The following is a 15,789-nucleotide window of genomic DNA, read 5'->3' on the forward strand; positions in this document are numbered from 1 at the left end:
TGTTTTCAAATGTGTTCAGGAAAGTTTCCTTATTCAGTACATACAATGGTGCAAGAAAGTTAGTGAACCCTGTAGAATTTTCTCTATTTCTGCATAAATATATCCTAAAATGTGATCAGGTCTTCATTTAAGTCATAACACTAGATGAAGAGAACCCAATTAAGTAAATAACACAAAAAAAATTAAACTTGTTCATTTATTAATTGAGAAAAATGATCCAAAATTGCATGTATTTGTTGGAAAATGTATGTGAACCTTTGCTTTCAGTTACTGGTATGACTCCCTTGTACAGCAGTAACTTCAACCAAACATTTCTGGTAACTGTTGATCAGTCCTGCACATCGGCATGGAGGAATTTTAGGCCATTCCTCCTTACAAAACTGCTTCACCTCTGGGATGTCGGTGGGCTTCCTTGCATGAACTGCTTGCTTCAGGTTCTTCCATGACATTTCTATAGGTTTAAGGCCAGGATTTTGATTCCGCCATTCCAAAACACAAATTTTCTTTTTGAACCATTGTGTTGTTGATTTACTCTTGCCTTTTGGATCACTGTCTTGCTGCATTATCAACTTCTATTAAGCTTCAGGTGATGGACTGCTACTTTGACATTCTTCTGTAAATGTCTTGATGCCATTTTGAATTCATTGTTCCCTCATGATTGCAAGCTGTCCACAATCCACGATGGTGCTTCCACCATGCCTCACAGTTGGAATGAGGTTCTGGTGTTGGTGTGCAGTACCCTTTTTCCTACGAACATAGCAATGTACATTACTGCCGGGAAGTTCAACTTCTGTCTCATCTGTCCACAGAGCCTTGTCCCAGAAGCATTGTAGAACATCCAGGTAGTCTTCTGCAAACTTGAGATGTGCAGCTATTTACTGATTGATTGATTGGAGAGCAGGGGTTTCCTCTGTGGTGTCCTTCATGAACACCCTTCCTGTTTAGTGTTGCTCTTATAGTGGGCACATAAGCAGAGATTTTAGCAAGCTCTAGAGATTTCTGTATGTCCTTTGCTGTTGCTCTTGGGTGTTTTTCCACCTCTTTCAGCATTGCTTGGTTTGATCTTTGCAGGATGCCCACTCCAGGGGGAGTAGGAACAGTACGAGTTTCCTCCATTTGTAGATAGTATCTCTTACTGTGGACTGATGAACACTCAGGTCTTTAGAAATGCTTTTGTAACCTTTTCCAGCTTCATACAGCTCTACATTTCTTCTTCTAAGGTCCTCTGAAAGTTGTTTTGATTAAGACATGGTGCACCCAAGCAGATCGATCTTGAGAAGAGCAGGCTCTGTCAGTAGCCTGATTTTGTTTGTCTTTTTTATAGGCCTGAGCACCTCTACAACCCACACCTCCAATCTCATCTCATTGATTGGAACACCTGACTTCAAATAGCTTTTGGATGGAGGGAGACCCCCGATGATCCTTTCGGTGTTTTTTCACTATCCTCTGTAGGGTCTTGTTGTTTGATACCAACATCTTCTGTACCACACAGTGATGCAGCCAGACAGGGCACTCTTGATGGTGCTCTTGTAGAAATTTGTCAGAAGGGGGATGGGGAGCCTTGCACGCCTCAATATCCTCAAAGTGTAGATGCTACTGTATCTACATGACTACAAGCCAAGAGTTAGGGAGTCAACAGCATGGATGTGATGGGCATGTCATTGCCTCTTTCTGGATTATACAAACGTTTGTATATCATCATAATTCTGAACTGACAGAGCCATTGAAAATTATTTCATTTTTAGATGCAACTGTAACGGCTAGTTAATGATGTTTGCTGGTACCTCTTTTTAAGTGCACAGTTCTCTGTTTAGCATTGTATATAATTTTTTAACAATTGAGATGTTGCTGCGTAGGAAAAATAAAATTTACAGAATGTGTAGAAATGGTTAACAATAGTCATTGTTCATTGTCAAACAATGTGGATATTGTGTGTCTGTTGCATACAATTTTGAATACAAACCAAAGAGATGAGATTGCCCTCAAATAGTAACAAAAATCTTCCTGTAATTCTGTTGCAGACTATTTCAATTGTATACATTATAACTGCTGTTGTTGGAGTTGAAGCTTGGTATGGACCCATCTTGCTCAAGTTCCAGTACAGAGATCTCTTTACTACCATGATATTGAGTATGTATCTTCCTTTATTTATTGTGTATCTTGGTTTATGTAAAAAGACAAAGGTTTACATATGCAGTTCTCCTCATAGTGATTTCAGTTTGAGGCACAGGAGGAATGTTATAAATATTTTTATTGTGAAACCTTTATAAAACTGTATAGCAAGTGGATTTAATGAAAATGTTGGACTTTTGTTTATCTATTTTCATTTTGGAACCCTGTACCAAGAGAGTTTGTGAAGACCAGTGTTCCATGCATTTAATTACCTTTTTATTTTTGTGTGCATTGAAAAGATAGGGTATGCAATGGCAAGCATTTAAAGGTTGCATAGATGAACTACAACAATTGTTCATCCCAGTTTGGCAAAAGAATAAATCAAGGAAGGTAGTGCACCCGTGGCTGACAAGAGAAATTAGGGATAGTATCAATTCCAAAGAAGTAGCATACAAATTAGCCAGAGAAAGTGGCTCACCTGAGGACTGGGAGAAATTCAGAGTTCAGCAGAGGAGGACAAAGGGCTTAATTAGGAAGGGGAAAAAAGATTATGAGAGAAAACTGGCAGAGAACATAAAAACGGACTGTAAAAGCTTTTATAGATATGTAAAAAGGAAAAGACTGGTAAAGACAAATGTAGGTCCCCTGCAGACAGAAACAGGTGAATTGATTATGGGGAGCATGGACATGGCAGACCAATTGAATAATTACTTTGGTTCTGTCTTCACTAAGGAGGACATAAATAATCTTCCAGAAATAGTAAGGGACAGAGGGTCCAGTGAGATGGAGGAACTGAGTGAAATACATGTTAGTAGGGAAGTGGTGTTAGGTAAATTGAAGGGATTGACGGCAGATAAATCCCCAGGGCCAGATGGTCTGCATCCCAGAGTGCTTAAGGAAGTAGCCCAAGAAATAGTGGATGCATTAGTGATAATTTTTCAAAACTCGTTAGATTCTGGACTAGTTCCTGAGGATTGGAGGGTGGCTAATGTAACCCCACTTTTTAAAAAAGGAGGGAGAGAGAAACCGGGGAATTATAGGCCGGTTAGCCTAACGTCGGTGGTGGGGAAACTGCTGGAGTCAGTTATCAAGGATGTGATAACAGCACATTTGGAAAGCGGTGAAATGATCGGACAAAGTCAGCATGGATTTGTGAAAGGAAAATCATGTCTGACGAATCTCATAGAATTTTTTGAGGATGTAACTAGTAGAGTGGATAGGGGAGAACCAGTGGATGTGGTATATTTGGATTTTCAAAAGGCTTTTGACAAGGTCCCACACAGGAGATTAGTGTGCAAACTTAAAGCACACGGTATTGGGGGTAAGGTATTGGTGTGGGTGGAGAATTGGTTAGCAGACAGGAAGCAAAGAGTGGGAATAAACGGGACCTTTTCAGAATGGCAGGCAGTAACTAGTGGGGTACCGCAAGGCTCAGTGCTGGGACCCCAGTTGTTTACAATATATATTAATGACTTGGATGAGGGAATTAAATGCAGCATCTCCAAGTTTGCGGATGACACGAAGCTGGGTGGCAGTGTTAGCAGTGAGGAGGATGCTAAGAGGATGCAGGGTGACTTGGATAGGTTGGGTGAGTGGGCAAACTCATGGCAGATGCAATTTAATGTGGATAAATGTGAAGTTATCCACTTTGGTGGCAAAAATAGGAAAACAGATTATTATCTGAATGGTGGCCGATTAGGAAAAGGGGAGGTGCAACGAGACCTGGGTGTAATTATACACCAGTCATTGAAAGTGGGCATGCAGGTACAGCAGGCGGTGAAAAAGGTGAACTGTATGCTGGCATTTATAGCGAGAGGATTCGAGTACAGGAGAAGGGAGGTACTACTGCAGTTGTACAAGGCCTTGGTGAGACCACACCTGGAGTATTGTGTGCAGTTTTGGTCCCCTAATCTGAGGAAAGACATCTTTGCCATAGAGGGAGTACAAAGAAGGTTCACCAGATTGATTCTTGGGATGGCAGGTCTTTCATATGAAGAAAGACTGGATGAACTGGGCTTGTACTCGTTGGAATTTAGAAGATTGAGGGGGGATCTGATTGAAACGTATAAGATCCTAAAGGGATTGGACAGGCTAGATGCGGGAAGATTGTTCCCGATGTTGGGGAAGTCCAGAACGAGGGGTCACAGTTTGAGGATAGAGGGGAAGCCTTTTAGGACCGAGATTAGGAAAAACTTCTTCACACAGAGAGTGGTGAATCTGTGGAATTCTCTGCCACAGCAAACTGTTGAGGCCAGTTCATTGGCTATATTTAAGAGGGAGTTAGATATGGCCCTTGTGGCTACAGGGGTCAGGGGGTATGGAGGGAAGGCTGGGTTCTGAGTTGGATGATCAGCCATGATCATAATAAATGGCGGTGCAGGCTCGAAGGGCCGAATGGCCTACTCCTGCACCTATTTTCTATGTTTCTATGTTTCTATAGGGCGATGGAAATGTGTAAATTCATGCTTCCTTTGTTTTTGACTAACGCGTAGGTAGTGTGATTATATTTACAACCATAGGACCATAAGGTACAGGAGCAGAATTAGGCCATTTGGCCCATTGAGGTTGCTCCACCAGTTCATTATGCCTGATCCATTTTCCCTCTATTCTAAGGCTGTGTCCTCTGGTCTTAAGCTTCTCCACCAAAGGAAACATCTTCAAATCCATTCTGTTGAGGCCTTTTCATCATTCGACTTAATGGAGCTGTCCTGCTTTCCCATTCCAAACCTTCACCATTTCATCTGGCAAAGAATTTAAAAGGATGTAATTAGGCATATTGTGGTTAGTTCATGATGAGGTAATAAAATTTTATTTCAGGCTGTGCCACTGGGCAGTACAGTAGTATCCAGCCCTGGCAGTCAAACACAATGATTATCAGCAAGCTTCAGTCATGGAGCCTGTCAATGGCATTTGCTCATAAGGATGCTTATCATAGACTTCATCTCCAGGAGGAAAAACTCCTTAATAGGGTTGAGGAATGGGAGGTATGGTGGAAGGAATTCCATGCACGACCCTGAATCTGGTCTGTCACTGCAGATGAGTGGTGGAAAGGTACAGTGCCCCAAATGATGACATAGTGTGGGCCATTGATTCTGGCATCCTGTTCCCCCTGAAATGCTGAGTTGTTGATAAAGCCCATCAAGGAATGTGATCAAGTGTGGAGGGGTATATATGGCCCACTTGTTGAGATGTATGCCAGAGACCGGCTGCACACATGGCAATGTTTGAATTGCTCTGGCTTTGTACCTAGACTGTTGCCCTTTGCCCCACAACATTCCTCCCTCGCCTCCTTGTCTTAGACAAGGCTGGTGTATCATCAGATTTCCAATGATTGCTTAATTCCTTGCAAAATGGAGCTACTTTGAGTCAATAATTTAGGATCAATTGCTGTCAGCTGGGCACACTTGATTGTGTTTTGCTTGACCTGACATTTCCAAGTGAAAAAGATGTTGCAGTGGTTAAAGTAGTTATAGTAAATGTAGGTGATGGTTAAAGAGTGCAAGCAGCCAGAAATTATGTAAACTTTAAATATTCTAAATCTAATCAAGGTGTTTACTTTTGGATCTTGTAAGTGCATCTATAAGAGCCTTAAATTATGTTTATATTCCTATCAGTTTCTCGAAGTCAAGCAAGCAAGGTTTAAGAAATTCAAACAGCTAAAGGATATAAGGTGATATTGTGATACCTCTATATATGTAGGTAGGTTGGGATATAATAGTTGAAGTAATGGAAAATCCTACCACCTCATTACCACAACATTAGACTCCTTAACATAATTGTAAATGGAAATGTTAAAAGTAAAGATGATATCCAGCTTCAATTCCTATCCAATGTATTATAGAGAGATGCACAATGTCTGTGGCTGGGCACAAGAGATCATTGATGTTTCATTGTCATCTCAATCAGAGCATCTGGTTCTTTCGATGTGGAATTTGATTAAATGTTACTAAATTTGAGTTGAAATGTAAATGTTTGCCATTGAGTGTAATGAATTTGTACTAATGCTTAAAGATGGATTAATTTGCTTTGTAGGTTGTGCCTTTATCGTCACATTTCCTGTGAGTTTGTACAATGTTTTCAAGTAAGTTTGATTTGAATTGTTTTCCATTTGAGATTATTTTAAGCAAATTGTTGATTACTTTCAAAGCTAATATTTTAATATTTTGTAATTAAGTGGGTAGATAGATACTTTATAGATCCCAAAGGAAATTAGTGTCACAGACTTATGTGCACAGATATACAAATATTAGAAGAGAAGTAGAGAATAAAAAAGTTACCTTAAAAAATAAGATGTGGAAGATTTACAAGTCAAAAATTACCAGATTTACAAGTTCACACTGATAAGATGGTCATGCATAAATACCAGTCAGTAAGGATTTTCTATTTATTATCAGTCTCCATTTCAAATAGTCTCAGAAATTAAGAGCATAAGATCTACGTGCATCTATACAGTAAAGGACTTCGTTATAACAAAAGCTTTTTGCATTGGCTGGGAAGATAACACTTTAATTATAGCATTACATTACGGAACTTGGGTTGAGAGGGTAAACAGCTTTGTTCCTTGGCATCCACGTCACTGAGGACCTCACGTGGTCTGTACACACCAGCTGTGTGGTGAAAAGGCACAACAGCGCCTCTTTCACCTCAGAGGGTTGAAGAAGTTTGGTATGGGCCCCCAAATCCTAAGAACTTTCTACAGGGCACAATTGAGAGCATCCTGACTGGCTGCATCACTGCCTGGTATGGGAACTGTACTTTCCTCAATAGCAGGACTCTGCAGAGAATGGTCCGGACAGCCCAGCGGATCTGTAGTTGTGAACTTCCCATGATGCAGGACATTTACAAAGACAGGTGTGTAAGAAGGGCCCAAAGGATCATCGGGGACCAAAGTCACCCCAACCACAATCTATTCCAGCTGCGCCATCCAGGAAATGGTACCGCTGCATAACAGCTAGGACCAACAAGTTCCAGGTCAGCATCTTCCACCAGGCCATCAGACTGATCAACTCATGTTGATTTGAGTGTATTCTATGTTACATTGACTGTTCTATTTATTATAAATTATTGTAAATTACTATGATTTCACATTGCACATTTGCACAGACGTAATGTAAAGATTTTTACTTATGGATGTGAAGGATGTAAGAAATAAAGTCAATTCAATTGATTAAGAACTAATGCAAAATGGATCTGAAGTGAAGCACAATGATGATACATAACTGGCATATTTAATGTTGTTTTGCTAGTATTATAAACTATTTCTGGATACAAACTTAGCCAAACGATTGAGCATTCTCAAAGGAGATTTCATGGAAAGTTAAGATTTGCAAAGTAAAGTATGACACTTCTTTAAAAAAAATTTTAAAGTTTTCCTTGAGTTGGAGCTCAGTCTTGAGCTAAACCTTGAGATATTTCAAGTGTTTTGTGCTATATTGCATGGGGAAGCAATTTGTGATTAAAAATGCCTTTTGTAGAAAATAACTATGTCAACATTGCAATATTTTGCTGAACTTTGGTTTTCTTAATTTTTAGGGCATATAGGTCTGGCACATTGAAGCAGCACTCTTTTTACGAAGCCATGCTTCCATTCATTTCACCAATATTACTGTTTGGTCTCTGTCTACTTTGGGCCCGTATATCACCATATGATGTTCTAGAGAAACATCCAAGAATTTTATATTTTTTAGTTGGGACAGCATTTTCTAATATTACGGTAAGTCAGCATTTCGTAATATTGCAGTAAAGGTTTTCTAGTACAGGTTGAGTACCTTTTATCTGAAATCTGAATTTTTTTTAAGTGCTTTAAAAAAAATGTTAAAGTTTTCCTTGAGTGGGAGCTTTGTCTTGAGCTAAACCTCGAGATATTTCAAGTGCTTTGTGCTATATTACATGGTGAAGCAACTTATGATAAAATGCCTTTTGTAGACAATAACTATGTCAACATCACAAAGTTTCAAGGCGATGCGCAGGTCTCTGCACACCACAGATAACTTTGAGAAGTCGTCTCACATATGTGATGAATAGATGTTAAAGAGAAATAGAAAAACTGTGCATTAAATGAAAAATTAAGATCTTGATCATGTATTGGAAGACTGGACTTGTCAGTGTTGGAGTAAACATAGCTTAACATTATGCCGATCATGAAGCAAGTAAAATCTATTTCATCAAACTGAAAATTGAAGGTAATTGTGAATACTCAGCAGGCTGGTTGCAAAAATATAAGGAACTTAATTTCGGAATGGGGTGGCACGGTAACATAGAAACATAGAAAACCTACAGCATAATACAGACCCTTCGGCCCACAAAGTTGTGCCGAACGTAGTGGTTAGCACAACAATTTACAGTACCAGCAATCTGGGTTCAATTTCTGCTGCTGTATGTAAGGAGTTTTTATGTTTTTCTCCATGACCACATGGGTTTCCTCCCACAGTCCAAAGGTGTACCAGTTAGTAGGTTAATTGATCATTGCAAATTGTCCTGTGATTAGGCTAGGATTAAATTGGGGGATTGATGAGTGGGGCAGCTGGAGGGCCTATTCTGCGCTGATTCTCAATAAATGAAATAAGCATTAAATTGTTAAAATGTCGCAGATGAAAATGTAGCACCTGAGCAAGTTTACAATGCTGAGATTTTATACATTATAAAACCTAAAAGAGTAAAAATAGAAATACAAAATACAAATAACCTTTTAATTAAGACATGGCATTGTAGATGGAAACTGAAAGCCTGCTGTTGTTTGCTGTTTAACAGGTATTCTCCCAATGTTTCTTTTGTCACCCTGCACACATTATATTTTCATTATATTAATGGTATGTAATAATTTTTACTGTTAAATACATATGTGTGATGAACAAAGGTTGAACTAAGACAAAGGTTGCTTACCAGTAGTGAGTTGGAAATGATGGTGAGCCCAAGCTATTTTATAAAATATTCCAAAATCCAAAAAAGTCCAAACACTTCTGGCCCAGAACATTTCAGGTAATGGGTACTCAACCTGTATTACAGCTGACTTATTAACTCATGTTAGTGAGTTTGTGAAATTTCTCCATGTCCATGGAGCCCCTATCTGACCCTTCTATTTACAATTGTGGGATCATCCAGGATAACACTGACATCTGTTATCTGCTGCAAGCTGTTGTCTTAATTGACCTGTTCTAGTCCTGGCACTAACACTGGCTATTTGTTCAGTTGCTTCTGTGACTTCCCTCCCTTCATCCAATCTCCAGTTTAACCATGATCTTGCATCTCGGGTTTCTCATTGATTTTTCTGCTAATTTACCAATCTGATCAAATCTTATTCACCAACTGCTTTCTGATTATTATGTCCACTAAAATACCAGTCATCACATGTCTTGTTGACCAAAGAAAGTGATGTTTAACATTTGATCCTTGTGTATCTCTTTTGATCTATTTTGCCTTGCTGCTCAAACACTTTGAGCAACTTCTTACAAATTGCTGTCCCAACTTTAGTGTCTCCTTTTCTCATGCATGCAGGTTACCTCACAAACCTGTGCCTGTCTTTCCCCAAACTCCCTATTACTCCCTATGTGCCAAAGTACTGTCAAGGTCCTGGACTTCAGGCTTTATGGTAACAAAAGTAACTTGTCTCAATCTAACCTTTATATGCTTCTAGTATGATCTCATCGTCCTTCAGTCTTCTAATTTGTTGAGATCCTACTTGTCAGTTTTCACTCCTAGTCTGATGCTGTCTCTTGGTGTTATCTTTAAAGAACAGTGTCACTTTATATATGAGACTGACATCATAAAAAATATGGACAACAAAGAATTTGCTTTTTGGATACTTTTGGGTGTATCTTATGGACTTTAGACTGCTGAACATGAAAATCACCATGAAATTTCCCTATCACACTTTTTTTGGAGTGGCCTGTATTTGTTATTTCAATTCAAAATTCAAGTCAATTAAAATGTTAGCCACAATGTAAGCTGAAAAGTTTCTATCTTGTCCAGGCATGCCTGGGCCTGCTTAGGAAGAGCGGATGCTGCATGGCAGGACCAGTTTAAGAAAGACTATAAAAGCATCATATACTCACTATTCTATGCATTGTGTTTAAATGTATTGGGTTGTGATCGGGTTGAGGCGCATGCTCTATGTGCATAGCATATTGTGTGTACTCATTATAATAAAGTAATTGTATAGTCAAGAGTATATGTGATCGCAAAATGTCTCGCCAATGTTACAACAGCTGCGAAATTTTGTTATATTTGTGGCGAGTATGCACTTAAATCTCAAAGATGGAGCATGACTCCTCTTAATAAGAAAGCCTATGAGCTCTACTTTGGGTGTAGAATTGGCAACCAAGACAAAGCCTGGGCTCCTCATGCTTGTTGCTGTTGATCTTAGAGCATGGCTCGGAGGTACAGGTGCCCCCCTGCTTTTCGAACATTCGCTTTACGAAACCTCGCTGTTATGAAAGACCTACATTAGTTACCTGTTTTCGCTAACAGAAGGTGTTTTTACTGTTATGAAAAAAAAGCAGCTTGCACCCCGAGCAGCCAAGCTCCTCCGCTGGAACTGCATTCTAGCGGGCATTGCTTAAATACGTGCCTGTGAGCGGCTGTTAGCAAGATGAGTTCTAAGGTATCGGAAAAGCCTAAAAGAGCTCATAAGGGTGTTACACTTACGGTAAAACTAGACATAATTAAGCATTTCGATCGTGGTGAACGAAGTAAGGACAAAGTGAGTTTTGCTTGTGGAAGTTGACGAAAATGATGTTGAAGAGGTTTTCGGATCCCATGACCAAGAACTGATAGATGAAGAGCTGATGCAATTGGAAGAGGAAAGGATAACAATCGAAACCGAATGCAGTAGCAAACGGACCGAAAGTGAAGTCGTCCAGGAACTGAACATGAAGCAACTGCATGAGATGGTAGAAAAATGCGTGGGGCTAAGCAGTCAAGCATACTGTCATTTTTCAAACCTTCCACACAGCCACAGCAGACAACGAACCTTGACCTTCAACATCGAGGCAGGCAGTCATATAGGAGAAGATGACCTGCCTGCCCTGATGGAAACAGACAACAATGAGATGACACCCCAGTGTCCCACCACCCCAACCCCCGGGCTGTGGACCGATGCATTGCCACAGAGAATGCAGCAGTAGCCTGGACGCACCCAACACATCTTTAAGAAAAAAAAAGCCGAAATAAACAAGCTAATTAATTAGATGCCACCCAGCACGTAACTGTCGGCCCAGATCAGAGGCGACGCAATTGGCAATCACCTCTGATCTGGAGAACAGTGCGGCAATGGTTGTAGAAAGGTATTTCTACTTTATATAGGCTGTGTATTTATCATATCATTCCTGCTTTTACTATATGTTACTGTTATTTTAGGTTTTATGTGTTATTTGGTATGATTTTGTAGGTTATTTTTTGGGTCTGCGAATGCTCTAATTTTTCCCATATAAATAAATGGTAATTGCTTCTTCACTTTACGACATTTCGGCTTACGAACCGTTTCATAGCAACACTCCATCTTCGGATGGTAGGGGAAACCTGTACTCTGAAATCAATCCCAATGATATGGCCAGAGCAGAAGGATCATGTGACAGACTGCTACTTCTGTCTGACCAGTGTGTCTGGTTTCTTTGCTAAAAACAAGAAATCCATTGAATATCCCAATCTCCCTTGAGCCATAAGTCCTGTGCCGCACAATAGTAGCCAGGAATTGAAAACAACACTGATACTGATTTGATACAGATTTTGAACCCTTAATATCAAGTGAGCCTCATCTGATAACTCAATTTGACCTAGTCAGAGACTTGGGTTTGTCAAAGACAAAAGCAGAATTACCATGTTCAAAACTGCAAGGATGGAATCTGCTATCACTACATGCAAAAATTTTCATGAAGAATTTCAATATTTAATACAAATGCTTATCAGAATAACTAATGCCAAGATTAAGGAAGGCATTTTTGTTGGTCCACAATCAAACAGGTCATCAATAGTGGGACCAGAGAAAACTGCATGGAAGGCATTCAAGGAAGTTGTTGAAAATTTTATTGGCAACTACAGAACACCAAACTACATGCAGCTGGTTGACAACATGCTTCAAGCATACAAAACCATGAAGTACAAAATGGCACTAAAGATTCATTTTCTGCGTTCCCATTTAGACATCTTCCCCGCAAGTCATGAAGCATGTGATGAGCATGCTGAAAGATTCCACTAGGACATTGGGGGGTTATAGAGAAACAGTATCAGAACAACTAAAATCCAGCAATGCTGGTTGATTATTGTTGGACACTTACAGTGGCATGCAAAAGTTTGAGCACCCCTGGTCAAAATTTCTGTTACTGTGAATAATTAAATGAGTAGAAAATGAACTGATCTCCAAAAATCAGAAAGTTAAAGATGAAACATTCTTTTCAACATTTTAAGCAAGATTAGTGTATTATTTTTGTTTTGCCCAATTTTGGAGTGAAAAAAAGGAAAGGAGCACCATGCAAAAGTTTGGGCACCCCAAGAGATTTGAGCTCTCAGAAAACTTTTACCAAGGTCTCAGACCTCAGTTAGCTTGTTAGGGCTATGGCTTGTTCACAGTCATCGTTAGGAAGGGCTAGGTGATGCAAATTTCAAAGCTTTATAAATACCCTGACTCCTCAAACCTTGTCCCAACAATCAGCAGCCATGGACTCCTCTAAGTAGCTGCCTAGCACTCTGAAAATTAAAATAAATGGTGCCCACAAAGCAGGAGAAGGCTATAAGAAGATAGCAAAGTGTTTTCAGGTAGCTGTTTCCTCAGTTTGTAATATAATTAAGAAATGGCAGTTAACAGGAACGATGAAGGTCAAGTTGAGGTCTGGTAGACCAAGAAAACTTTCCGAGAGAACTGCTAGAAAGGCAAATCAAAACCCCCGTTTGACTGCAAAAGACCTTCAGGAAGATTTAGCAGACTCTGGAGTGGTGGTGCACTGTTCTACTGTGCAGAGACACCTGCACAAATATGACCTTCATGGAAGAGTTGTCAGAAGTTTGCAAAAGAACATCTAAACAAGCCTGATGCATTTTGGAAACAAGTCCTGTGGACTGATGAAGCTAAAATAGAACTTTCTGGCCACAATGAGCAAAGGTATGTTTGGAGAAAAAAGGATGCAGAATTTCATGAAAAGAACACCTCTCCAACTGTTAAGCACGGGGGTGGATCGGTCATGCTTTGGGCTTGTGTTGCAGCCAGTGGCATGGGGAGCATTTCACTGGTAGAGGGAAGAATGAATTCAATTAAATACCAGCAAATTCTGGAAGCAAATATCACACCGTCTGTTTAAAAAAAAGCTGAAGATAAAGAGAGGATGGCTTCTACAACAGGATAATCTTAAACACGCCTCAAAATCCACAATGGACTACCTCAAGAGGCGCAAGCTGAAGGTTTTGCCGTGGCCCTCACAGTCCCCCAACCTAAACATCATCAGAATTGGCTAGAATTCAAAAGAACGGTGCGTGCAAGATGGCCCAAGAATCTCACAGAACTAGAAGCCTTTTGCAAGGAAGAATGGGCAAAAATCCCCCAAGCAAGAATTGAAAGGCTCTTAGCTGGCTACAGAAAGCGTTTACAAAGCTGAAATTTTTGCTTCGGGCTCTTTTCTGTTTTTGTTATTTTGAAACTGTAAAAGATGGAAATAAAAAAGTAATCTTAAAATATTAAATGTGTCATCTTTAACTTTGTGCCTTTTGGAAATCAGGTCACCTTTTACTCGCTTCGCTATTCACAGCAACAGAAATTTTGACTGGGGCGCCCAAACTTTTGCATACCAGTATAAGTGAGAAGCCTCAGCACTGAGTACAAATGATCAACAAAATATTTTAGCTTAGTTTGAACTATTGCAAAGCATCTGTGCAGTTTTGCAATTAAACTCATTATATTCAATAAGAAATTCTTTTTCTCCAAATTCCTATGTGATACAAGTAATCTGGAATTATATTTGCATTCAGCTTCAAGTGTTCTATCATAACCATAAAAAAAATTGTGGCGATGCAACACTTTCGAAAAAAAATTGCTGTCCAGTGATATCAGAATGAGTTAGAAACCATAGAAAAACTACAGCACAGAAACAGGCCTTTTGGCCCTTCTTGTCTATGTCAAACCGTTTTCTGCCTAGTCCCACTGACCAGCACACGGACCATATCCCTCCATACACCTCCCATCCATGTATCTGTCCAATTTATTCTTAAATGTTAAAAAAGAACCCGCATTTACCACCTCGTCTGGCAGCTCATTCCAAACTCCCACCACTCTCTGTGTGAAGAAGTCCCCCACTAATGTTCCCTTTAAACTTTTCCCCCTTCACCCTTAACCCATGTCCTCTGGTTTTTTTCTCCCCTTGCCTCAGTGGAAAAAACCTGCTTGCATTCACCCTATCTATATCCATCATAATTTTATATACCTCTATCAAATCTCCACTCATTCTTCTACGCTCCAGGGAATAAAGTCCTCGCCTATTCAACCTTTCTCTGTAACTGAGTTTCTCAAGTCCCGGCAACACCCTTGTAAACCTTCTCTGCACTCTTTCAACCTTAGTAATATCCTTCCTGTAATTTGGTGACCAAAACTGAACACAATACTCCAGATTCGGTCTCACCAATGCCTTATACAACTTCATCATAACATTCCAGGTCTTATACTCAATAATTTGATTAATAAAGGCCAATGTACCAAAAGCTCTCTTTACGACCCTACCTGCCTCTGACGCCACTTTTGGGGAATTTTGTATCTGTATTCCCAGATCCCTCTGTTCTACTGCACTCCTCAGTGCCTTACCATTAACCCTGTATGTTCTACCTTGGTTTGTCTTTCCAAAGTGCAATACCTCACACTTGTCTGTATTAAACTCCATCTGCCATTTTTCAGCCCATTTTTCCAGCTGGTCCAAATCCCTCTGCAAGCTTTGAAAACCTTCCTCACTGTCCACTACACCTCCAATCTTTGTATCATCAGCAAATTTGCTGATCCAATTTACCACATTATCATCCAGATCATTGATATAGATGACAAATAACAATGGACCCAACACTGATCCCTGTGGCACACCACTAGTCACAGGCCTCCACTCTGAGAAGCAATCCTCTACTACCACTCTCTGGCTTCTTCCATCGAGCCAATGTCTAATCCAATTTACCACCTCTCCATGTATACCTAGCGACTGAATTTTCCTAACTAATCTCCCATGCGGAACCTTGTCAAAGGCCTTACTGAAGTCCATGTAGACCAGGGGTCTCCAACCTTTCTCGCACTGCGGACCGGTTTCATATTGACAATATTCTTGCGGACCGGCCAACTGGGGGGAGGGCGTGCTGTGGTGGTGGTAGGGTTGTCAATGGACAAGAGTAGCAGTCAAATACACTGGGTTTACCCCGGGAAAGACTACAATGACCATGAAGCCTTGTGCGGGCACCAGTGCGCACGCGTCACTTGCGCATGCGTGTATTATTTCTTTCTACAAATTGTTTTTGGCGATTCTGTTCGGGGGGTGTTAATCACGACCGGAATATCAGTGATAAGTGGCTAATTCACTCAATTTCCTTTCTAAAAGAGTTTACCTAACGTATTTAATATTAAACACACAGCGCATATTTTCCTCGCATGAACATAGTGATAAGTCAATTATTGAATTGAGCTTGAAGTAAGTGTTGAACGAACTTCCAGTAGAAGTGGTAGAG

The 15,789-nt window shown here is 40.1% G+C and overlaps 1 protein-coding gene across 1 annotated transcript in view; it reads left to right on the forward strand.

Annotated features, from left to right (window-relative positions):
* Window positions 1-15,789, forward strand: part of selenoi (selenoprotein I) — a 65,056-nt gene that overhangs the window by 42,811 nt on the left and 6,456 nt on the right. Inside the window, exons 6-8 of the mRNA XM_063036443.1 lie at window positions 2,022-2,130; window positions 6,145-6,193; window positions 7,645-7,825. Of these exons, the coding sequence (XP_062892513.1) occupies window positions 2,022-2,130; window positions 6,145-6,193; window positions 7,645-7,825 (339 nt within the window). The remainder of the gene's footprint in view (window positions 1-2,021; window positions 2,131-6,144; window positions 6,194-7,644; window positions 7,826-15,789) is intronic.

This window comes from Mobula hypostoma, chromosome 2 (assembly GCF_963921235.1).
Source record: "Mobula hypostoma chromosome 2, sMobHyp1.1, whole genome shotgun sequence".
Lineage (NCBI taxonomy): Eukaryota > Metazoa > Chordata > Chondrichthyes > Myliobatiformes > Myliobatidae > Mobula > Mobula hypostoma.